This window comes from Manis javanica, chromosome X (genome assembly GCF_040802235.1).
Source record: "Manis javanica isolate MJ-LG chromosome X, MJ_LKY, whole genome shotgun sequence".
NCBI classification, from domain to species: domain Eukaryota; kingdom Metazoa; phylum Chordata; class Mammalia; order Pholidota; family Manidae; genus Manis; species Manis javanica.
Genome location: NC_133174.1, coordinates 67,875,128 through 67,901,501, shown reverse-complemented (window position 1 = coordinate 67,901,501; position 26,374 = coordinate 67,875,128). Strand labels below are relative to the sequence as shown.

The window sequence follows — 26,374 nt, the reverse complement described above, 5'->3', positions numbered from 1 at the left end:
GACTTCTCAGAAAGAAGCAACCATGGTAATTAATGTTTATGGTGAAAGAGTACTCTTTTCTAGGGAATGGTAGGAGTTATTTGTAAATTATGGCTGTGACTAATGTAGAGAGGGCCTTACATGTTGAGAGAAAGCGTAAGGTGCAAGTGGTAACTATCTTTAAATATTTCATGGGTTACTGTATAACAACAGGATTTGACTTGTTTTTAATGTGGCTCTCAAGGGCAGAACCTGTATGACTCTGGAAGTTACAGGGTAAGAGACTGAGCTTAATTAAAGGTAGATTTTCCTCCAAATCAGGGCATTTCAACATATGAATTGGCCATTTTTGAGAAATAATAACCTCTTTACAAAAGTGTTTGAATGGCCACCCGCCAGATATGTTATATAAGGATAATTTTGGCGGAAGGGAGGTTGGACTAGAATTGGTTCCCAAATTTGACACAGTATCAGTATCACTTGTAGATCTTATCAGAAAAATACATTTTGAGAACTATATATATTTTTGTACATCTATTGCTCACTAAAGTATCTTATTCTTGAAATTGGGTAACTGTTGAAAGCTTTGCCCAGTGGAAGGTAAATTTCATGAGGATGGTGAACTTGTCTGAATTGTTTTAAGGTGTATTTCCAGTGTCTGTTACAGTACTTAGTTCACAGTATGTGACCAACAAACGTAAGTTTTAAAGAAAGAAAGCAGTTATTCCATTGATAGCTGTTTATTGATCTCTGTGACATAATAAATTTGTAAAAATTACATGATGAGTCTTACCCTGTTCTTCTTGAATCTTAAAGCATTTTGGTTTATCACTGAGTTAGTTCATGTATGTTATCTTTTGTTAGAGAACAATTTAGAAGCCTACCCAACAAAATTTTAAAGAAAAAATTTTAGGAGATGTAATGGGTTCTGAATAGAATATTTTATGTTTAAATATATTATATATACACACACATTTGACTAATTTACCTACTAGTTGAATTTGTCAGCATTGCTAAATACAAAGAAATGTATCATGGCATCAAGGATATTTTCTCTCAAAATGAAAGTTCTTAAAATATTTCAAGACAGTGTTGGCATATTCCATCATTACCCAAGAGAAAATGCTCTGTGGTTGATTGTTGGAACCTGACCATACCCATCTCAGCTCCCCAGAGGAAAGGATGTCATTAATGATAGTGTACTATTTTTCAAAGGCGCCAAATACTTAACAACAGTGGATATAGAAAAGCAGGCATTTTGTCCTGACTAAAATTGTGTCAGTGATTGCCCTGCTTAACTAGTGTTTTTGTCACCTTTGTGACTTTGTGGGACTAAATTCCTTAGTAAGTAGAGTCTGAGATAACATTACTTACCCTTTATAGTGTTTTTGAAATACTTATATAAGTAATTAAGGTAATTATATGTACTATAACTTACATATCTTTAAAGTACTGTCGATGTTTAGAAGGTTTAATAGTGGGAATGCAATAATGACCTACTGGATGTATCAGCATAAGACTGTGGGAACTTTTTATTATTTGTGGTTGTTTCTCATTAACACCTCATTCTACTTTGTTAGGATGAAAGTTAAATTGCTCATTTCTAAACTTGCATTATGCTTATAATAGAAGAAGAAACAGTGCATTCAAATAGGACATTTGATAGAGACATTCAGATACAATACAGTGATAATTGTGTGTATATGTGTTTCTTTTTATTTTATTGTTAACTTTTGATGAAGGCAATAATGCCTTTGCATACCCCATTCCTCAAAGAATCTGTGTAATATTCATGCTAGAAAAATGAGCTACTCTTCCTAGTAAAATAAACAAGAGTTGGTCAAAAGCGAATTCTTTTCAATTTTATTTTTATAGTCAGTTATCAGCCATTTGCAATGGAGGAAAATATTCCTGATAGTACTCTATAGAAATGTAAGAAAATCAAGAAGCAGCAGTACTGAAAAATAGTGTCTAAATGGAAAATACATGCAAAAGAGAGTTTTGACAGAACTCTTCAGTGTATAGAGCCTAAGGCATGTTGACATTATCGATTAAGAAAAATGTATAAATGTTGTTATCTGAGGTGCTGGGCCAATAAATAAATATTGCTGAGGTAAGAAAGAAGGAATATTTGATGTTGCTGCTGTCAAATGTGAAACATACCTTTATATGAATAGCTGTTAGTAATGACTACGAAGAACCAAATAGAAAACTTGTGTTTAAGATAAAAATGTGTACTTAACAGTGTTTTAAAAAAACCTATACTTTTATCACAAAGCATTTGGTTTCGTTTCTCTTCTTTCTCATCTTTATTCATATATGCATATATGTGTGCATATTTCTATATAATTTAAATCATAGTGTACTTACAAATTTGCATTTTTTTTTGCTTTGTAGTTCTTAAACTTTTCCATACTGCTGTTGTTTTCATAGTCAATTATTAGTTCCTATGGAATTGTCCATCACCTAATCCATAATTTAATGAACCATTCCCCTGTTGTTGGACTTAAGTTATTTATCATCTTTGGTATTATAAATAGCATTCCACTAAACATTTTGTACATGCAACTCTTTTTTTGCTAATCAGTTATGTCCCTAGGATAGATTCCTTGGGGTCAGGCAGTGGGGTATGTATGTATTTTCATGACTCTCAAAGTGTATTGCCAAAATTATTTTCCATATGGATCATGTCATTTTACAGTGCACCTCGAAATGTAGATGTACACAAATTTCAAGTAGTAATTGCTGGCATTAGGTTTTAGAACTTTTAAAATGCTAATTTGTTAGGTGTAAAATTGTATCATTTTCAATTCAATTACTTTTGATACTTGGCCGAAAAAAGGTGAATATTTTCTGTGACTCAGGTTATTTTTTTGTATTTTTTATGTTATGAATTGTCTATGAATTTCTTTTATCAACTCATCTATTAGATCTTGATGGTGTTCTTACTTATGGTTAGTTTTGTGCTTTAAAATATTAAAACTTTGTCTTCTTTTACAAATATTTCCTTTTCTCTTTTCAATTATTAGTTTTCTTTGTAGACTTTAAAAAAGTAAAAGTTAATTTGCATATACTATAAAGATGCATAAAGTTTCCAGTTATTGTTCCTGATTTAACAGTTTGGGCCTAAGATACTCTTAGTGGGATCAGTAATATTTTGTTTATATGCTTAGTTGTGTTCCTTTGACCATTGAGAAATTCAAATATTTGCATGAATGACTGGATTTCTGGTAGCTGTTTACCTCTCCTCCCTTTCTTTCACTGGTTCTTTCTCATTCTTCTCAAAGTCCTTTCTTGAGTTTTTTCTTCCTGTTGATGTTGTTTCTGTTTCAAGTAGTGGTTTCCAAACACTTTTACCCCAGGCGACATTTGAGAGTGTCTGAAGATATTTTTATTTGTCACAGCTTGGTGGTATGTGGGATATTACTAGCATCTAGAGGGTAGAGGCTGAGAATGCTGCTTAACATTGTGTAATAGCCCCCCACAATGAAGAATTGTCCGGCCTTAAGTGCCAATAGTTCGGAGGTTGAGAAATCGTGCCTTAAAGCAGTGCACCTTTTCCTCTACTTGTAGAATATGGCTAGAAAAAAGCAAGGAATAGGTGATGGTTGATTGTTGCAGGTAACTCAGAGCTGTAAGAAATGTTTGACTGGAGAAGGAAGATTATTGAAGTCCCAAAGTTATGGTGTGTGCTCTTCCTATTAGAATTGTGGAAATTTCTAGAGGTTGGGATGGGGCGCAGCTGCCAAAAAGAAATTCTCTTTCCTGGTACTGATGCTTATGGGTTTACTACTATTATTTACTCAGCATCCTGCAGTGTTACAATTCAGATCTCTAATGTGTTCTTATGATTTGTATTCAAAGTTTTATTCATTTTGGGATGAATACTATTTATCATTTTGTCAGTTTAAAATGGCCAGTAGATCTACTTTTGCCTAAAAAAAAATACTTCATTGTTCTTAAGATTGAGATATCCAGTTTCATGTTTTTAATTGTAGTATGGTTCTAATGTTACTAATCTAGCTATAACTCAATTCTTGCCTTAATGTTTCCCTGCTTCAACATAAAGCTATTATCATTTGTACTGTATTATTTATGTACTATGGTAAAATGTCATCCTGCCTCAAGATGTCTTTGAACTTACAAGGATCCTATGTTTTGATTATAATATGAAGGATGTTAAGTATTTTCAGTGTATAAGGTAAGATTGGAGGAATTTCAGAGCATGTAGGTACTTGTAAATCCTTACACAGGGATCAAGATCTCCATTTTAGAGAAGTGAGCAAAATTCAAGTGGTATTTGGAAAATTGGGCAGACTTAACACTTTATTCTGGCTGCTTTTAAAGAAAATTAACAAGGCAAAACAAACAGAAAAAGGAAGACAGGATCTAAGATGATCTCATAGGAGATAAAGCCAATAGATGAATGGATAAAGACGAAGTGGTACATATACAGACTGGAATATTATTCAGCCATAAAAAGGAATACTTCCATTTGCAACAGCATGGATGGGTCTAGAGGATATGCTCAGTGAAATTAGCCAGGTGGAGAAAAACAAATATCATATGATTCCACTTGTGGAATGTAAAAACAAAGCAAAACAGAAGGAACAAAACAGCAGTAGACTTACAGATACTGAGAAGTGACTAGTGGTTACCAAGGGGTAGGGGTTGGGGCAGGTGGTGGGTGAGGGGGATGAAGGGGCACAATAATTCACAGTCACGGTATAACTTGGTCACAGGGATGGTAGTACAGCATGGAGAATATAGTCAGTGATTCTGTAATATCTTTCTACATTGATAGATAGTAACTGCACTAGAGAGAGTGAGAATTTAATAATATGGATAACTGTTGAACTGTATTGTATATTTGAAACCAACATAAGATTGTAAGATTATATATCATGATACTTCAGTTAAAAAAAAAGTTCTTTGGTAAGAAGAGGGAGAGCCTACAGTTTCAGAAATCAAAAGGGGAGAACTTAAGAGTCAAACCTAGAAAGGATTGTTTGCTACTGAAAACCTATGTGGTGTCACAGCTTTTTTCATCTTACCACTGTATATCTGTTGTATTAATCATGAAATTTTAGGGACAGCTGTACATGGGGTAGATGGTTGTGAGGAGGTAGGACAGGAGTTCATAAAATTTTTAATGTAATTTTAAATGTATTATACAGTCTTCATTCTAAAATTCCTCCATATTTAATAATATTTATCTTTATATTTAAAGTGACAGTGTCTTTGGCTATAGTGTACCTAAAAAGGCCAAACTGGAATGTATTTGAGAAACCATAGTAATGAAAACTGGAATTTAGACTTCTGGGATTTAAAAGAAGATTTTTAGTGTTTTGTGATAGTGAACTTGAGTTGATGAAATCATGAAATGGGTAGTATATTTCAGACTTTTCATAAGGTAGAATCGCTGTGGTGTGTGTACCCTGTTTTATTTCATTTTAATATTCATGAATTAACTTTGTTAAGTAGGTTCCACTTCTAGGTTTTAAAAAGTGAATTTCCTGTTTTATTTTTTCCAGTGAATATCACCTCTGCCAGGCAACTAACCGGATATAGTCGCTTCAGCCATATTTTCCCTTCATCTGCATACCAGCACATTAAGATGCATAAGAGAATTCTGGGGCACTTGTCATCTGTCTATTGTGTAGCATTTGACCGAAGTGGGAGAAGAATTTTTACAGTAAGTTTAAAATTGATGATACTGTATCATTTTAGAGATTTACAACAATTGAAGCTATCCTATGCTTTGTAAGCAGTTCATCCTTCTTTACATACACTAATGCAAGAAAAGATGAGTGTAAATTGAAAATCTTTTCTTAATACATTATAAGTAAGTGGGTGATCTGTAATGTTCTCTATCTTTTGGAAATCTAATTTAAAAAATTAAACTGCAAGAAGGCCTTATATTCTAGAGGTGGTTAATTTATGTGGAAGAAGTTTACTCAATTTCCTTTCATTCCATTTTAGGAAACATTTATTAAATGGATTTTCATTTGTCACTTTGCATAATTGGTACCAGTTCTGCTTAATGATTACATCATCCTTATGGTTGAATAGTTGAACTGTATAGTAATGAAGATTACAGTTGTGTATATCTTTTTTTATAGTACTAATTTTTAAAATTGGGTTTTTGTTAACTAGATCATATAGTGTGCTTTTGGGTACAAAATTGTAGCACACATAATTCTAAGAAAAGGCTTAGTCTCATTGCTTCAGTACTAAGTTAACAGACATGTAAGTAACTGCATACTTTTCTTTTTTGATTTCTGTGGTATGACAAAGGAACTGGTTTGCATTTTGAGAAGTTATGACTCCTTGGAGTTCATTACAGACTCTACCACTGATGTTTTCATGACTTCAAGTGTATCACCTATTTATTTGCATGTTGACGATCATGATGAGAATAATTGCCATCTCTTTATAAACATAATTAATTAGATAATGTATTTACCACATTGGAGTATAACTGCTTTTTCCTATTTTTAAAGCTCTTTTGAAATTCTCAATAGGAAGTTCAACATAATATTTTCACCAGAGATTATTAACAAAGCCTTATGTTTACTGAGAAATGCACATAGACATTAGGTTAAATCCTTATGTATTTGTGGAAAATGATATTCAAGCAATTAAGTAAAAAGGCCCTCAGGCCTAAAGAAAGAAATAATGGTGGAGATATTTAATGCCAAATCCCTTAAAAGTGAGTTAAAAATATTCTGAGCTGTAAGGATTGGTAGTTGTTTTGAAGAGTCCTCTACAAATGTTGCCAGTTTGGACAATGCTTTGTCACAAGTGCTGTTATTTGAACATCCTTTACATTTGCTGCTGGATCCTTATTATGTGGAGAGAAGAGGCTAAAAAGTAAAGGCTCAGAAATAACTCAAAAAAATTCTGCCTTTGTCTTTTTTCCTTTTTTTGCCTGGGGTGGGGATGAATTTCTGCTTCATTGTAAATCTTCTGTCCTTTGTGTTACTATAGGGATCAGATGATTGTTTGGTGAAAATTTGGGCAACAGATGATGGACGCCTTCTTGCTACACTTCGAGGGCACTCTGCTGAAATTTCTGACATGGCTGTTAACTATGAAAACACTCTCATTGCCGCAGGCAGCTGTGATAAAGTTGTAAGGGTGTGGTGTCTTCGAACGTGTGCACCAGTTGCAGTCCTTCAGGGACATTCAGCTTCTATTACTTCCATACAGGTAGGAAAAATGAGAAGATATCTCTAACCTAGGTAGTATGGATGATAATTTTCTCATTTTTGTTACATTATGGGAATATTATGAAGAATGGCAATGGAAAAATGTTGATCTTTTAAGGGCTTTGATCCTACTCTTCAGACAGGTATATTTTTAAGGTTCCTTTTTCATATAAATCTATTTCCTTTAGAAATAAGTAAAATGATCACTGAAAAGGTTTTCAAAGACAGTGGGAGACCTCTTACTTATTTCAGTTGTATGTGAGGAGAAGGGAGACTTGTAAATGTCTTAAGGAGCAATACTGATAACCTGTTAGGATATAAACAGGTTATAACTTGAGTATGGGCATACTTTTTATTAATAATTAATGCAAGATGTTGGTCATATTTAGTGTATGTATGTAGTTTAATATTAGGGGAAGGTTTTCTTGCGGGGGTAATTTTCATTCTCAGTTTTAGTGATTCCTGTTTCAACTTGATGTTTGACATACAATACACTGACTTCTTTTAAGTATTTGTCCATATAGTGTTTTTACCAGATGTTGGCAGCAAAAGTCATGGACACCCTCAAAATAACTTTTATTTAATAAAAACTAAGCTGATTTTTGTTATCTTCTTTATGTTGAAATAAAACAGAGGAATCCTGAAACTTACATTTTGGTCAAGGAAACCACTTTTGTGGATGGGATAATTACTGCAATTTACTCTTCTTTGTTCTTCAGTCGCTAATAAGTGTGCCAGTCAATTTTTTTGTTATTTAAGTAAAATGTCGTCTGTTAATGAAGAGTTGGTGAGAATCGGGTTCATTGTATACTGAATTTGAAAAATTTTATGTCAAATTTCTGATCATTTCAAATTATTTCATGGATTTTGTTTTGGGGGATTATTAATTTGTGTTCTATCCTATGGTAGATTTTATCTTGAATTTGGAGGTACTCTCAAAAAAAAAGAATTTGGAGGTACTCTCATGCAACATAAAAATATATGACTGTTTATACTATAGTACATTTATGATATTATTTGTCTCCTTTAAAGTTTCATTTCTAGTATCTATTTCATTTCTTTTACATGTGAGAGTGCCCTAGAGATCCATGGACCTCTTTTCTTTTTTGCTGAGAGGGCATCTCTCATATTTATTGATCAAATGGTTGTTAACAACAATAAAATTCTGTATAGGGGACTCAATGCACAATCATTAAACAACCCCAAGCCTAATTCTCAACAGTCTCCAATCTTCTGAAGCATAACGAACAAGTTCTTACATAGTGAATAAGTTCTTACATGGTGAACAGTGCAAGGGCAGTCATATCACAGAAACTTTCGGTTTTGATCACGCATCATGAATTATAAACAATCAAGTCAGATATGATTATTCGTTTGATTTTTATACTTGATTTATATGTGAATCCCACATTTCTCCCTTTATTATTATTATTATTATTTTTTTTTTAATAAAATGCTGAAGTGGTTGGTAGATACAAGATAAAGGTAGAAAACATAATTTAGTGCTGTAAGAGGGCAAATGTAGATGATCAGGTCTGTGCCTATAGACTAAGTACTAATCAAAGCTAGACAAGGGCAACAAAATATCCACGGATGCAGAAGATTTCTCTCAAAACAGGGGGGTGAGGTTCTAAGCCTCACCTCTGTTGATCCCCAATTTCTCACCTGATGGCCCCCCAATGACTGTGCCTGTCTTAGGTTGTTTTTCCCTTGAGGAATCTTACCCGTCTCTGGCTAACCAGTCATCTTCTGGGGCCATACAGGGAAATGTGAAGTTGGTAAGTGAGAGAGAAGCAATATTCTTTGAAAAGGTTAGCTTATTACTTCGTTGCAGATTTATGCCCTGTGGCTTCTATGCCCAGCATTTGTCTTGAGGCATCTTTACCACTTGAAGGAATTATGATACTCGGTGAATTCAATATGAGGCACGAATTCTACTAAAGGGCTGTATTTAGGAAGGAAGAAGAAAAGCTATAGAAGTAGCAGATGGAAGAAAACATGGGAAGATTATTTCTTTGACATATCTTCTTGTAGAGTAATGTAAGCATGAATAGGTTTCAATAAACTAATTAAATTGCGCACACACATTAACATAATAGGAATACAGCTACATAACAAAAGCAGACCTATAATTACCAGCCATCTCCAGTGAAACCAAGAAAACCAGTTAGGTAGCTTAGGCATTTGTGAAAAATTATCAATGATATAATGGATATTATCTAACTGAATTTGAATAGTTTGAGAGAAATCAGACAAATTAAAACAACACATTCCTGGGAACTGTTCACATCTCATATATTCTTTTAACAGTAGATAGTCTATAGTCACACGATTTTGGAGCGCTGCAACTTGCACTTCTCCTAATTCTTGGTTGAGTTCCGATAGTATAGATCCAGTCAAATTTGTTGTTTTACTGTATGCACAGGCCAGCTTAGATATCTCCTTTTTCATTCCAATGGCAAGTCCAGGAACCAGTGGGATGAATGCAGCTACAACTGCAACAGTGCCAGGATCTTTGTTGAAGTTTTTTGATGTTCATCTTCTGGAATGACTCTTCCAGAGGATGTTAATGTTGGAAGTTCTCCTTCGTATCGTATCTTAATTCGTTTTCTGTGTAGCCAAATTGGGCTTTGATCCTCTGTATAAGCACAATGAAACCCTTTGCCCACACTTTGATATGCCCTTTATACCATTGTGAATAACTTATTGGAGATCACCACACATGAACTGCTTTTTTTTTTAAGAGAAAGGAATATTATCAGAAAAATGTACTTCCATAGCTGATCATCTGACACCCTTTAAAAGATCAAAATTAAGGATATGTAAAGCATGCATTAATCGTTGATTTGCAGTTAGATTTGTCCTATCAGGGAGTAATCCCCCTTTTCTTTCTCTTTTTTTTTGTTATCATTAATCTACAATTACATGGAGAATATTATGTTAACTAGGCTCTCCCCCCGACAAACTCATTATAGTCACTCTCCATTAGCATAACAAAATGTTGTAGAATCACTCCTTGTCTTCTCTGTGTTGCACAGCCCTCCCCTTCCTCCCACATGCCACATTATGCATGCCAATCATAATAGCCCCTTTCTTCTTCTCCCCTTTTATCCCTTCCTACCACCCATCCTACCCAATCCCTTTCCCTTTGATACCTGTTAGTCCATTCCTGGGTTCTGTGATTCTGCTGCTGTTTTGCTCCTTCAGTTTTTCCTTTGTTCTTATACTCCACATATGAGTGAAATCATTTGGTATTTCTTTCCCCACTTGGCTTATTTCACTGAGCATAATACCCTCTAGCTCCATCCATGTTGTTGCAAATGGTAGGATTTGTTTTCTTCTTATGGCTGAATAATATTCCATTGTGTAAATGTACCACATCTTCTTTATCCATTCATCTACTGATGGACACTTAGGTTGCTTCCAATTCTTGGCTATTGTAAATAGTGCTACGATAAACATAGGGGTGCATCTGTGTTTTTCAAACTTGAGTGCTGCATTCATAGGGTAAATTCCTAGGAGTGGATTCCGTGGGTAAAATGGTAAGTCAATTTTGAGCATTTTGAGGACCCTCCATACTGCATTCCACAATGGTTGAACTAATTTACATTCCCACCAGCAGTGTAGGAGGGATCCCCTTTCTCCACAACCTCGCCAACATTTGTTGTTTGTCTTTTGATGGTAGCCATCCTTACTGGTGTGAGGTGATATCTCATTGTGGTTTTAATTTTCATTTCTCTGATAATTAGCGGTGTGGAGCATCTTTTCATGTGTCTGTTGGCCATCTGAATTTATTTTTTGGAGAACTGTTCAATTCCTCTGCCCATTTTTTAATTGGATTATTCATTTTTTGTTTGTTGAGGTGGGTGAGCTCTTTATATATATTTAAGTGTCAAGCCTTTATCCGATCTGTCATTTACAAATATATACTACCATACTATAGGGTACCTTTTTGTTCTATTGATGGTGTCTTTTGCTGTACAGAAGCATTTCAGCTTAATATAGTCCCACTTGTTCATTTTTACTTTTGTTTTCCTTGCCTGGGGAGGTATGTTCAAGAACAGGTCACTCATGTTTATGTCTAAGAGATTTTGCCTATGTTTTTTTCTAAGAGTTTTATGGTTTCATGACTTACATTCAGGTCTTTGATCCATTTCTGATTTACTTTTGTGTATGGGGTTACAAAATGGTCCAGTTTCATTCTCTTACATGTAGCTGTCCAGTTTTGCTAGCACCATCTTTTGAAGAGACTGTCATTTCCCCATTGAATGTCCTTGGCTCCTTTATCAAATATTAATTGACCATATATGTTTGGGTTAAAGTCTGGAGTCTCTAATGTGTTCCACTGGTCTGTGGCTCTGTTCCTGTGCCAGTACGAAATTGTCTTGATTACTATGGCTTTGTAGTAGAGCCTGATGTTGGGGAGTGAGATCCCTCCTACTTTATTCTTCTTTTTCAGGATTGCTTTGGCTATTTGGGGTCTTTGGTGTTTCCATATGAATTTTTGAACTATTTGTTCCAGTTCGTTGAAGAATGTTGCTGGTAATTTGATAGGGATTGCATCAAATCTGTATATTGCTTTGGGCAGGTTGGCCATTTTGACGATATTAATTCTTCCTAGCCAAGAACATGGGATGAGTTTCCATTTGTTAGTGTCCCCTTTAATTTCTCTTTAGAGTGTCTTATAGTTTTCAGGGTATAGGTCTTTCAGTTCTTTTGTAAGGTTTATTCCCATGTATTTTATTCTTTTTGAAGCAATTGTGAATGGAGTTGTTTTCCTGATTTCTCTTTCTATTGGTTCATTGTTAGTGTATAGGAAAGCCACAGATTTCTGTGTGTTAATTTTGTATCCTGCAACTTTGCTGTATTCTGATATCAGTTCTAGTAGTTTTGGAGTGGAGTCTTTAGGGTTTTTTATGTACAGTATCATATCATCTGCAAATAGTGACAGTTTAACTTTTTCTTTACCAATCTGGATTCCTTGTATTTCTTTGTTTCGTCTGATTGCCGTGGCTAGGACCTCCAGTACTATGTTAAATAACAGTGGGGAGAGTGGGCATCCCTGTCTGGTTCCCGATCTCAGAGGAAATGCTTTCAGCTTCTCGCTGTTCAGTATAATGTTGGCTGTGGGTTTATCATATATATGTCCTTTATTATGTTGAGGTTCTTGCCCTCTATTCCCATTTTGCTGAGAGTTTTTATCATGAATGGATGTTGAATTTTATCAAATGCTCTTTCAGCATCTATGGAGATGATCATGTGGTTTTTGTCTTTCTTTTTGTTGATGTGGTGGATGATGTTGATGGATTTTCAAATGTTGTACCATCCTTGCATCCCTGGGATGAATCCCACTTTGTCATGGTGTATGATCCTTTTGATATATTTTGAATTCTGTTTGCTAATATTTTATTGAGTATTTCTGCATCTACATTCATCCAGGGATATTGGTCTGTAGTTTTCTTTTTTGATGTGGGGTCTTTGTCTGGTTTTGGTATAAAGGTGATGTTGGCTTCATAGAATGAGTTTGGGAGTATTCCCTCCTGTTCTATTTTTTGGAAAACTTTAAGGAGAATGGGTATTATGTCTTCTCTGTATGTCTGATAAAAGTCTGAGGTAAATCCGTTTGGCCCGGGGGTTTGTTCTTGGGTAGTTTTTTGATTACCGTTTCAATTTCTTTGCTCGTAGTTGGTTTGTTTAACTTTTGTGTTTCTTCCTTGGTCAGTCTTTGAAGGTTGTATTTTTCTAGGAAGTTGTCCATTTCTTCTAGGTTTTCCAGCTTGTTGGCATATAGGTTTTCATAGTAGTCTTTAATAATTCTTTGTATTTCTGTGGAGTCTGTTGTGATTTTTCCATTCTCATTTCTGATTCTGTTGTTATGTGTTGATTCTCTTTTTCTTTTAATAAGTTTAGCTAGAGGCTTATCTATTTTGTTTATTTTCTCAAAGAACCAGCTCTTGGTTTCATTGATTTTTGCTATTTTTATTCTTCTCAATTTTGTTTATTTCTTCTCTGATCTTTATTATGTCCCTCCTTCTACTGACTTTAGGCCTCATTTGTTCTTCTTTTTCCAGTTTCGATAATTGTGATGTTAAGACTATTCATTTGGGATTGTTCTTCCTTCTTCAAGTGTGCCTGGATTGTTATATACTTTCCTCTTAAGACTGCTTTTGCTGCATCCCACAGAAGTTGGGGCTTTGTGTTGTTGTCATTTGTTTCCATATATTCCTTGATCTCAATTTTAATTTGTTCATTGATCCATTGATTATTTAGGAGCATGTTGTTAAGCCTCCATGTGTTTGTGAGCCTTCTGTTTCATTGCCTTAAATATATCATGCCATTCTCTTCTGGCCTGTAAGTTTTCTGTTGAGAAGTCTGATGATAGCCTGATAGATTTTCCTTTATGGGTGATCGTTTTCTCTCTAGCTGCCTTTAAAACTTTTTCCTTGTCCTTGATCTTTGCCATTTTCATTATTCTGTTTCTTGGTGTTGTCCTCCTTGGGTCCTTTCTGTTGGGTGTTCTGTGTATTTCCTTTCTGTTGGGAGTTCTGTGAGGTGGGTTTCTTGTAAGCAGCATATAGATGGGTCTTGCTTTTTTATCCATTCTATTACTCTGTGTCTTTTGATTGGTGAATTCAGTCCATTTATATTTAGGGTGACTATTGAAAGATGTGTACTTATTGACATTGCAGGCTTTAGATTCGTGGTTACCAAAGGTTCAAGGTTAGCTTCTTTAGAATTATATCTAGTTTTATACCTTTGTGATCTGAGAAGTTGGTTGGTAGAATTTCAATCTTTTGGAATTTACTGAGGCTCTTTTTGTGACCTAGTATGTGGTGTATTCTGGAGTATGTTCCATGTGCACTTGAGAAGAATGTATATCCTGTTGCTTTTGAATGTAGAGTTCTATAGATGTCTTTTAGGTCCATCTGTTTTAGTGTGTTGTTCAGTGCCTCCACGTCCTTACTTATTTTCTGCCCAGGGTTTCTATCCTTTGGGATGAGTGGCGTGTTGAAGTCTCGTAAAATGTATGCATTGCATTCTATTTCCCCCTTTAGTTCTGTTAGGATTTGTTTCACATATGTTGGTGTTCCTGTGTTGGGTGCATATATATTTAGAATGGTTATGTCCTCTTGTTGGACTGAGCCCTTTATCATTATGTAATGTCCTTCTTTATCTCTTGTTACTGTCTTTGTTTTGAAGTCTATTTTGTCTGATACTAGTACTTTTACCCCTGCTTTCTTCTCTCTGTTGTTTGCCTGAAGTATGTTTTTCCATCCCTTGACTTTTAGTCTGTTCATGTCTTTGGGTTTGAGGTGGGTTTCTTGTAAGCAGCATATTGATGGGTCTTGCTTTTTTATCCATTCTATTACTCCGTGTCTTTTGATTGGTGCATTCAGTCCATTTATATTTTAGGTGACTATTGAAAGATATGTACTTATTGCCATTGCAGGCTTTAGATTCGTGGTTACGAAAGGTTCAAGGTTAGCTTCTTTAGTATCTTACTGCCTAACCTAACTTGCTTATTGAGCTGTTATATACACTGTCTGGAGATTCTTTTCTTCTATCCCCTCTTATTCTTCCTCCTCCATTCTTTATATGTTGATTGTTTTATTCTGTGCTCTTTCATGTTTCCTTTCCCTGCTTTTAGTGGGTAGTTGGTTTTATTTTTTGCCTTTAGTTAGTATTTGGTTGGTGTGCTTTCTTTGCTGTGATTTTATTTTCTCTGGTGACATCTGTTTAGTCTTAGGAGTGCTCTCGTCTAGAACAGTCCCTCTAAAGTACCCTGTACAGGTGGTTTGTGAGAGGCAAATTCCCTCAACTTTTGCTTGTCTGGGAATTGTTTAATCCCTCCTTCATATTTAAATGATAATCGTGCTGGATACAGTATCCTTGGTTCAAGGCCCTTCTGTTTCATTGCATTAAATATATCATACCATTCTCTTCTGGCCTGTAAGGTTTTTGTCGAGAAGTCTGATGATAGCCTGATGGGTTTTCCTTTATAGGTGTCCTTTTTCTGTCTAGCTTCCTTTAAAACTCTGTTCTTTTCCTTGATCTTTGCTATTTTCATTATTATGTGTCTTGATGTTGTCCTCCTTGGGTCCTTTCTGTAGGGAGTTCTGTGTATTTCCGTGGTTTGTTCTATTATTTCCTCCCCCAGTTTGGGGAAGTTTTCAGCAATTATTTCTTCAAGGACACTTTCTATCCCTTTTTCTCTCTCTTCTTCTTCTGGTACTCCTATAATACAGATATTGTTTCTTTTGGATTGGTCACATAGTTCTCTTAATATTGTTTCATTCCTGGAGATCCTTTTATCTCTCTCTATGTCAGCTCCTATGTGTTCCTGTTCTCTGGTTTCTATTCCATCAATGGCCTCTTGCATCTTATCCATTCTGCTTATAAATTCTTCCAGAGTTTGTTTCACTTCTGTATTCTCCTTCCGGACATGTGTAATCTCCCTCTGCGCGTCTGTAATCTCCCTCCTCCGTACTTCATCCCATAGCTCTTGTATATTTCTCTTCATCTCCGTCAGCATGTTTATGATTTTTATTTTGAATTCTTTTTCAGGAAGCCTGGTTAGGTCTGTCTCCTTCCCAGGTGTTATCTCTGTTATTTTGGTCTGCCTGAAATTTTGCCTTTTCATGGCGATAGAGATAGTTTGTAGGCATGGCATGAGTGACGGCTGGAAGAACTTCCGTTCTTGTTGGTTTGTGGCCTTTCTCTCCTGGGAGAACAGTAACCTCTCGTGGCGTGTGCTAGGCAGCTGCGTGCAGACGGGGCTTCTGATTCTTGCCCGACTGCTATGGAGTTTATTTCCGCTGTTGCTGTGGGCGTGGCCTGCCTTGGGGCTGCTCCTCCGATATGGTGGAGCTGTGTTGGAGGGGGAATGGCCGGGAGGCTATTTATCTCCATGAGGGTCCTCCGTGCTCCCTGCTGCCTAGGGGTTAGAGTGCCCAGAGTTTCCCAGATTCCCTGCTGCTGAACTAAGTGTCCCAGGATGCTTCCATCCAGCAGTGGGGTCCGTGTCCCTTTAAGACTTCCAAAAAGCACTCGCTTTTCTTTGTCCCCAGGGCTCCGGCTGCCGGGACCCGCTCACACGTCTTTCTATCCTGTTTCCCTAGTATCCAGGACCCCACGCATGCACTGTGTCTGCGCTCTGGTACGGATGGCTAGAGCTGGGTATTTAGCAGTCCTGGGCTCCCTCTGCCTACCCACTCCGACTCCTCTCCTACCGCCCAGAGCTGGGGTGTGGGGCACTCGGGTCCCGCCGGGCCCGGGCTTGTATCTTACCCCCTTCACGAGGCACAGGGTTATTACCGGTGTGGATGTGGTCTGGATGTTGTCCTGTGTCTTCTGGTCTCTCTTTTAGGAAGAGTTGTCTTTGTTGTATTTTCAAAAATATATGTGGTTTTGGGAGGAGATTTCCGCTGCTCTACTCACGCCGTCATCTTGGCTCCACCTCCATGGACCTCTTTTCTATCACATTTTTCCCCTAGTGATCTCATCAAGTCTCATGACTTTGAATATCATCCACAGGCTGATTACCCTCAAACTTCTATTTCCATTTTAGGACCTGTCTTTTAGCTTCATACTTGTAATTCAGCTACCTAATTGGTATCATCACATGAATGTCTGCTAGGCATCTCAAGCTCAACATATACAAAATTGGATTGTCTTACTCAGGTCAGCTAATCTGGGAGCCTTCTCTGACTACCTTATCACTCTAAAATTGTAAATTGTGCTCCCCACCGGCACTCTGTATCTTCCTGTACTTTGATTTTTATCCACAGTAATTTTTTTCCAGATGTACAATATAATGATTTGATATTTATTTCTGTATATTGCAAAATGATCATTACTCTAAGTCTAGTTAACATGTTACCATATGTGGTGGTAATGATCACCATTTAGCATGCATTCTATATGCTCTCTTCTTTGCTAATTGACCATATCTGTTAACATCATGGTGTATTATCCTTCCAGTTTCTTTTTCTTTCACTATATTGTGAAAATAGGATGATGTTAGTAAAATGGAATGATATTAGTGGAATCTGGGTGTTGGGGTTATAAGTAGCTGTTATTATATTTTTCTGTATTTTCTATATTTCTTCAATACTATGCATTATTTTGTATTCAGAAATGCACATGTGTTTTTTTTTATAATCTCAAACATGATTTCTCATTTAAATGCAATATAATTAAAGTACATTAATAGGCCAGATACCCCTTTGTGATTGATGAAGCAATTTAAATATAATGGGTAATGCGGATCATAAAGGTTTTAGTGTTTCTTTGAACTTAATAAAAGTATATTACTTCATATTTCATTGTCTCATTCCTATAGATTAGAGATCAGCAAATTTACAGGCCAGACAATAACAAATATTTTAGGCTTCATAGGCCATATGGTCTCTGTTGCAACTACTTTAACCCTTCTGTTACAGTGCAAAAGCAGCAATAGGCAATGTAAGCTGACTTTGTTCCAATAAAACTCTGTTTACAGAAGCAGGCAGCAGGCTGAATTTGGCATTTGCACCATAATTTGCAGACTCTTGCTATAGATTGTGGATTAAGCTTTTTAATGCAAGCTTCTGTATCTCAGAAACGAAAACATAGGCATGGTACCTGAGTATTGGTCTCTTTACTGTATATCAACTATTAATGAATAATGTTGTGATAATTTTGTTTGGTTTAAACTCTGCCATCTTTACAAGTGCTGTGCTTCCAAACAAGAAAACTAAACAAATGACTTCTAATATCTGTAATGATCATTTTCTTTCAAGTTCAAACTTTATTCAGATCCTATGCATCTTGATCCTTAATCTTCATCTCAATTTGGGAATCTTATCACCCTTCTCTGTGATTCATTTCTAAGGACATGTAAAACACTGAGAGTCAGAGCCTGAAAATGCTACACGGTAAAGGCCATCCATAGTCCATCTAGGGTAATAGTGATCCTTTAATTGGCAATTTAAGTATTTTTTTATTCTCTTTTTTCCACAATGATATGAACAGGGACTTGACCTATTTTACATTATATATTGAAACAAATGAAAATGATTTAAATTTTAAAAGGACAGAATTGATATCATACTTCATTGAAGTTCGAGTTTAAATTAAAATATTAAATCCCAAATACTTAGGTATTAACTTCCTATCATTGGTTTTACATTTACTTATGATACTCAATTCATATGAACTGTAAAAATTCCATAATTGTTGCTACATAAGGCACATGCTTAGCAGATTTGTAATAGTTTACCTAGTAATGACTTTGTGGGATTTTCCTCCATTAAAAATAGTGAAATAATCTTGAAGTGTGATCTTGAATAATTTAAAAGTAATTATTTTTTAGGACTAAAATATTTTATCGTAAATTCAATGACTTTTTTCTACAGGTTTTTGACATTTTAAGTTTTTTTAAGGTATTCATTAATCTAGGAAATTTAAATAACTGATTTCTTGAAATCGAAATTTTTAAGCAAGTTTAAAGTATATTATTAAAGATTATAATTTTAAAACATGCTGCGCTTAAAAATAAGTTTGAACATGAAAGCTATTTTAATTAGAATTTCTTTTTTTTTTCAGTTTTGTCCATCAACTAAAGGCACAGCCAGATACCTCACTTCTACTGGTGCTGATGGAACAATTTGTTTCTGGCAATGGCATGTAAAAACAATGAAGTTTAGGTAAGTTTAGAATTGGGTTAGAAGTCTTGTGAAAAATCAAGCATGTTCATTTTTCTTTATTACCTTGAGAGATTCTTAACAGTCATGTATTTAAGTATATAAATGTATGCATGTATACAGTGAAAGAAGAGGGGATGCAAACTCAATAGTCCAAGCAGGTTTATTGCTGAACCTGAGAGGGATCCCCTTGTTCTGACCAGCAGAGTAAAGGAAAGAGAGTTTCAAACGGGTCAAGAGGCTTTTTATGGCCAGGTTTTTGGGGGGCTCTTTGACGGGAGGGGTCAGAGGAAAGGTGGGCTTATGGCTTGCTGATGTGTCCTCTGGTGACTGCTTGTAGCCTAGGTAAGATGATGCCTAGGTCTCTCTGTGATGGTGGGTGGCTTATTCAAAAGGCGGTACTCAGGTCTGGATTCTATCATTCCTGGCTTTAAAAGGGTATATAGGAAGACTGGTTGCTGTTCTTTTCTTGGCTACTTCCTCCTGAGAGGGGCGATGAAAGGGGTTTTCTGATATTTTGAAGCAGGAAAGCCATTTGGAGGTGTTCTTGAGTAGTTGTCTGGAAGATGGCTGCCATTTGATCCTGCAAAAATCTTTGGAATAGGTTACTTAAGCAGGGAAGGAAAAGAAGGAGGAGGGTGATAAAGGCGAATGGGGTCAGAAGAGGTAGAAGGTAATCGAGGGTTGTACTTGGGCCAGGGAGTGAAGAGTTAGAGCCCAGTGGCTGAGAAGGTCAGAGAGGTTGTGTGAGGAGTATACTTACGGGGCTGATGAAGGGCAATTTTTGGGCTTTGGGGATAAGGAGTGCAGCTGATGCTGAAACCTGTAAGCAGAGAGGCCAGCCTTTTATCACAAGGTTGAGTTGTTTGGACAAATAGGCAACAGGCTAGAGGGAGTCTCCAGCTGATTGTGCAAATAGCACTAATGCTTGTCCCTTTTTACTGGTTAAGAAAAGAAAGATTTGTTAGGGTTAGGTAGAGTCTAAGCAGGTGCCTCGAGGAGTGCTCACTTAAGGGCCCAGAAAGAAGCAGAAATTAAGCCTGTCTCTGGCACCCTTTCTTGGGGATCCCCATGGGAAGCCTTGTAAAGTGATTTTGCATTGAGAAATTTTGGATCCACACTCTGAAATAGCTAAGAAGAAACCTTAGAAAGGAAAGAAGATCTTTCTTTTTGGTGGGGAAAGGGAGGTTATTAATAACTTGTTTTCAGAAGGTGGGTATGCAGCGAGTGGTAGGGGTAGGTCAAGACCAAGGTAAGCGAACTTTTGCTGTACTAGTTGAGCTTTGTGTTCTGAGACACAGTGTCCCTTTTTCCCCAGGATACAGAATCATTTTTTTTGAGGGACTGCAAAGCAAGAGGTCATCAGCATACTGGAGCAGGCAGCTAGGGGCAAGGTTGAGAGATTGGAGGTCCTTTTGTAGTGCTTGGGGGGTCCTTTTGTAGTGCAAAGTGGGGACATATCAGTCAAGACTGCCTGCCCTGCCTTAAGATAGGCTGTTGGGCTATTGTCTGACTACCAGAGAATATGTTAGGAATCCTACTTCTCAATCTCTGCTTTTTAAAATGGAATCTTAACCTTAAGATGGAGTCCCTCCTGTTCTTACTATACTGTTTATATCTCAGCATTCTTCATCATAGGCAGGAAAAGTTAATCATGATGCTTGTCCCATGTGTCTGTCCCACGTCATTCACTCCTCAAGGAACATGGACCCTTGAAATCTTTTAAGGAAAAATTGGTGTCGGTCACTCTTCTGTTATTGCTTCCTGCTGAGTAGGGGCATTGTCTCTGCCTGTGGGTCCAGTACTTCCTTGCTGTTTGTCAGGGAGAAGAGGGAACAGGAGCCATTTTAGCAGAGGCAGATGTGGGCAAAGTCACATGAAAGGAGGGTGCAGCTGAGTTGCATGGTTGGTGATGTGCATCTTCATCAGCATTAGGGTAGATTGAAATCTGAGCAACATCTGGAGTTGGATTTTCGTTCTGGAGGAAACAAACTTGACAAGGAGATTAAGAATGAATGATTGAGTATGAGGACTAGAAATAGTAAAACTGTAATTGAAATGATGGGAGAAAACTGAAACATTTGGAGTCGTAGCCAGGGACTCTGAGGAAATTAGATTCCAGTATCTAGTCTATTTTATAATGAACAGTATTAGAATCTAATAGTGATAAGGTTGCACTATTGAAACACAACTCTTCTTTCTGTCTAAAATTATGCTCATTTTTATTAACATAAAGTAAGTTTAGCTTTAAAACAGTTGGCCTGATTATTTACATAAAAGCAGCAAAAACAGCCATTGATGGCACAAGCTCTTTTTAGATGTGCTTTGCTGGAACTTCTATAAGGAATTTCAGATTGAGCTTTTAAAGGCCTCTCGAGGCCAGAAAGCCAAGCCAGATTTTCCATCAAGTTTTGCCTGCAGTACCTGTAGATTTGGGTGAATTCCTCTTTTCTTGAGGTCCCCAAGATATTCTGAAGTTTCTGCACCTGCCATGAAGTGACTTCCTTACTCACTTGGTAAGGCTGTCGGGAACCCTATAAACAAGGTACCAGGCCAGTTCTTCCAAGGGGCTTTGTTGGCTTTATAAAGTCAAGTCTTAGTTCTTTAAAGCTGTCTGGTCATGTTTGAGTTTATGCACGTGTCTGAAATATGATATTCCAGTCAAAGCCTTTGGTAATATAACCAGTGTTTTCAATTGGTGCTGTCACAAGGAGAGCAGTTTCTTATTGAACTTATGCAAATAAAAATGTTGCCATAAAATAAGAAAATAGTCACTGAGAGTTTCTAAATTCTGGAGAGATCAGGTAGAGAAAGAAAGAAAAATGTTTCAATTCTTCTTTAAAGGTACAATTTACTAAACTGTTGTAAGCTAGCTTAAGAGGAAAAGGTTGAAGCAGACACTTGTTTTTCTGTTTAAAAGATTAATGACATTTGCATAAAATTAAAATCACCTTCCTCAGTTTACTTAATTTTTCGTAACTAATTTTTGCTCTGCTTAAATTTAGTTCTTTACTTGTTCAGGAGTAAAACAGTAACTATAAATGACAAAAGACTTAGAAATGACAGCATTTAAAGATTTGATGAGAGCTTTAAGACAGTTGATATAAGGATGATGTTTGGGTATTTCTGTAACATCTGAATAACTTCTATCAGAATTTCTGGAAGTTTGGGATTGCCCAATTTTTACAAGCACTTGTCTTTAAATCAATTAGTTTTAGCAGTACCATCTGGATGTAGAAAATTGTCTTATCAGTCCTCTGGGTAATTCTACAAAATTAACATAAGAAATTTTACTACTCTGGTCCCCTCCCAGGATAGCAGCTTCCCTCTGGGAGCATATCAATCAAGGCCACCCACCCTGTCCCAATGTGGTGGATGATATCTCTTCCCAGAAGGGGTGTGGGACAGTAGGTGATTACTAGAAAGGAGTAAGGGAAAGTAATATTGACCAAGGAACAATATAAAGGAGGGGTTTGGGCTGGTGTTTCTGTTAAGGCTTTCATTCCAACAATCTAGATAGAGGAAGGGATCAAAGGTCCCAAATATTCAGTAAGCACAGAGAGGCTGGCCCGTGTGTTGACCAGGGAAGAAACCTGACTTCCTGCCACCACCATTGTTACCCATGGATCTGCTGGTGTTGGGATCTGGGCCCATCAATCTGTCTCTGAAGACAAGGCCATGAGTGCCGCTAGGTCCTCTCTAGATGTGTCTGGTCGCCTGGAGCAGAGAGAACTCAAGGGAGGGGTTAACTTCCCTTGAGGGTAGTTCACTCTCCAGTGACCCACTATTCAGACATGGCTTTGTAGGAGGCCTGGGATTAGGGCAAACTTTTGCCCGGTGGCCCTGACTGCTACAGCAGAAATAGTTGCTAGGTAGGTATGGGGTAGAACCTTTTGCAGGTTTGTCAGTGGGAGATCGGACTAGGGAGGCCAGAATCTGATATTTGGCTTTACCTGTTTTTCTTTCTGAGTTCTTTGTTCCTTATCCCGGTTTTTGAAAACTTTAAAAGCTCTTTTTGGGGTGTTTGGGGTCCACTTTCTCACTTTTGGAGATTTTTACAAATATCTGGGTAAGACTGGGAAATGAAGTTGAGTTGTAGGAGAATAAGGCCCTCAGGGGAGTTAGGGCTGGTATTTGTGTATTTGATCATTGCCTCTGAAAGACAGTTCATAAAGAGAGCTGGGTTTTCATCTGCCCCCTGGGTAATTTTCCTGAGGTGCTCATAGTTGAATTTATCAGGGTTGAGGAGGACCCCATCTTTTGTTCAGTACACTCCAGATCATTAATTGAAAGGGAGACATGAACACAAATGGGCCTTTCAGTGCCTGCTACCTCACAGAGGAGTAGGATAGGGTGAGAAGCAGTCTGGGGAGGTATTGGGTGGGAAGTGAGAGTGCAAGAGCATGTTTGAGGCTGGGCCCGGTGGAGGGGGTTGGGTTAGAAGAGGCACACGGGCTGGCAGATATCAGAGAGTAGGAGGGGGAAGGGTGTTCAGGAGAAGCCCACAATAGGGAAGGGATTTGGATTTTGCTGAGGCTGTTGGGGAGGAGTATGATAAAGTGGAGAGTAACAGAGGAAGGAGGAGGGTAGTTAAAGGTGCAATGTCATCAAGGTAGGGGTAGGGAATTTTGTTTGGTAAGGAGAACTTTAGAGGGTTTTCGTTCAGCTCTTACCTGAGTTGTTAGAGTCAGCAAAAAGCATACAGTATGCAAAAGGCATAAGGGAGTGTTTGGCCAGGCAAGCCTCCCAGAGATTCGGGGACAATAGGAAGCTAAGGTACCTGGGGAGACTACTAAACAAGTTAGGAAAGTTGCCTAGGCTGAGGCAGTCAGCTGTGAGAAGAAAAGAAGAAGAGAAAAAATAAAAGGAAGGTTGCTTAGGGAGGGGGAAAGCTTGGATTTAGGGAACCTCTGACCATTTGCCAGTCCTCTGGAGGAAGTTACTAAGATCTTGGAGAATTTGGAAATAGAAATTGGCGTCAGTTGGCCAGTGCCACCCATTATTAAGTTTATATTGAGTCCACATGGAAGCAGAGTAAAAGACCAGTTTTTTTGTTTTAATGTCTCCTTTTAATCACAGTTGGGAAAGATTACCTAGGAGACAGCTGAGGGGGTGTCTGCTGGTGTTTTTGAAGGAGAATTGCCCATTGTGGGAGGGGTGAGAAAGGGTGGCCAGTGTTTGGGAAGCACTCCACCAGGATGTCTCCCTACGATCAGTTTCCCAACCAGAGGCTCCTGGAGCAGGATTGTCCTGCACACCAAAAGGAAGCGTGTCCCCCAAGTCAGAGTGTAGGAGGTCCCCTTATGGTGTTCTCAACCAGAGAAAAGAGAGAGGAAAAGGATAAAGGAAAGGGGACCCAGACCAACTTTCTCTCTGCACCAAGAGAAAGCCAATGAGAGGCCAAAATCTTACCCTCCTGGGAATGGCGATGGATTAATAGCCAGTGGTGGATGTGTAGATTGAGGTCTGCCAAGGTGGTCCCTGGACTGGAGTTCACGAGGGGCTGTTGGGTAACGGAGGGAAGGGAAATGAGGTGAGACACTGGAGGCTCTCAGGATCTAGGCTTTAGCCCGGGACAAGCTGCTTCCTAGGCTGCAAAAGAGCCCCTGCTCTCCGCTTCCTGTTCCTGGGTTTCAGTACCATTTGAAAGAAGAGAAGGGATGCGAACCCACAGGCCAACCAGGTTTATTGCTGAACCTGAGAGGGACCCCCCTGTTCTGGTCAGCAGAACAAAGGAAAGAGAGTCTCTAATGGGTCAAGAGGCTTTTTATGGCCTGGGTTTTTGGTGGGTTCTTTGAGGGGAGGGGTCAGGGGGGGCTTGTGGCCTGCTGACGTGTCCTCTGGAGAATGCTTGTGGCCTAGATAAGATGACACCTAGGTCTCTCTATGATGGTAGGTGGGCTTATTCAAAAGGTGGTACTCAGGTCCAGATTCTATCATACAGTGCATGTGTGTGTGTGTTTATATATACTTCCATACCTACTTGAATTGGATGTTAGAGATTTTAGAATATGATTTTTATGAATCCAGTGTTGAAGAGACTAATTTGTACACAAAATTTGGTAAGGAGTATTTCTTTCATTTTTGCTCTGGTAAGACTTAGAACTTCTCCTCATGGTCGTAGTTAGTAACATGGTAATTTGTAAAGCTATAATTATTTGTAAGGTTAAATGCATTTTTAACCTGAATGATAGGAATAGTATGTACTGACTACTTTAATTTAAAGGTTTTTATAATATTGATAATAAATCTGTCAATATCCAGTAGCATGCTAATATTTTGCACATTAAATGAACATGATGAGAAATAAAAACATCTTTCTTTTCTTTTAGGGATCGCCCAGTGAAATTTACAGAGAGATCTAGACCTGGAGTTCAAATATCGTGTTCATCCTTCAGTTCTGGTATGTATAAAAATTGAATGTTTGAGTCCCCAAATTATTAAGTGATCCAGTTGTGTAAAATATATATTTTTCAATTTTGTGGATGAAAAAATTGCATATTTGGGTGTTAATGGAAGCATACCAAAAATATGAACTTTTTTTATAATTTTATAGACCTTTATGGATTTTAATGAACCATATGTTATAATAGAACTTTGTGGGCTTTAACATGTAATAGCTTTTGACTTTTTTTCTTATTTGTAATTAGTAAGTTTTTATATAATAGAGAATTTAGTTGGTAAAAGTAGAACCTCCACCCCATGACATATCAACACTAAAAGCCTGTCCTGACATTTCAGAAAACATGTTTTGTGGCTCCATACAGAAGACACATTTACAGTGTGTAAAGAGTGCTTTTCTACTGCTAGGAATTGTATACTAGTTAACCTTTTCTTTTTTTGTTGTGGTAAAATATAACAATTTACCATGTTAGTAAGCACTTTTAAGTGTACAGTTCTGTGGCATTAAGTTTATTAACATTATTTTGCATATATTACCACCATCCATCTCTAGATATTTTTATTCATCCCAGAAGTGGTGGAGTTTTTACATTCAACCACTCTAGACATTATAAAGAGAATTTTAGATATAAATCATTCTATAAATAATTTTGCAACATTATGTGTTTACAGAAAATACAAAGAAATGTTCCCCAAGCCTGTGGCCTTTAATGTTTATGATCCAAAGGCCCTTATTTAGTGTATAGTTTTTCTGTTTCTGTTGGGTGAGTGATATAATTGGCCTTTAAATATTTCTCATTTTTCTTGAATTTTGCTTAGTTTTCTCTGAAATCTTAGTATGTACTTAATGACTAGAAGATGACCTTGTGTTTCTTGAAGCCCTATAAAGCACCATATAACTAAGGAAGCAATCTGAGGATTTTTGAAGTTCCTTGGTACAATGTTTGTTTGTTTTTTTAATCCTCTAGGTGGTATGTTCATTACAACAGGTAGCACTGACCATGTTATTAGAATGTATTATTTGGGTTCTGAGATCCCTGAGAAAATTGCTGAATTAGAGTCACATACGGTAAGACCAAAATAAGAAATTTGAATATT

The 26,374-nt window shown here is 37.2% G+C and overlaps 1 protein-coding gene across 4 annotated transcripts in view; it reads left to right on the top strand.

Moving 5' to 3' along the window:
• Positions 1–26,374, top strand: part of BRWD3 (bromodomain and WD repeat domain containing 3) — a 180,277-nt gene that overhangs the window by 56,733 nt on the left and 97,170 nt on the right. For 3 of the 4 annotated variants that reach the window (XR_005062085.2, XM_017661952.3, XM_037021172.2), the window contains exons 7-11: positions 5,514–5,674; positions 6,970–7,191; positions 18,777–18,877; positions 25,207–25,277; positions 26,245–26,345. Coding sequence is in view for 2 of the 4 variants with exons in the window: in XM_017661952.3 (XP_017517441.2) it covers positions 5,514–5,674; positions 6,970–7,191; positions 18,777–18,877; positions 25,207–25,277; positions 26,245–26,345 (656 nt within the window). In the remaining 2 variants the exon portion in view is untranslated. The remainder of the gene's footprint in view (positions 1–5,513; positions 5,675–6,969; positions 7,192–18,776; positions 18,878–25,206; positions 25,278–26,244; positions 26,346–26,374) is intronic. The other variant, XR_005062086.2, reaches the window with a different exon arrangement.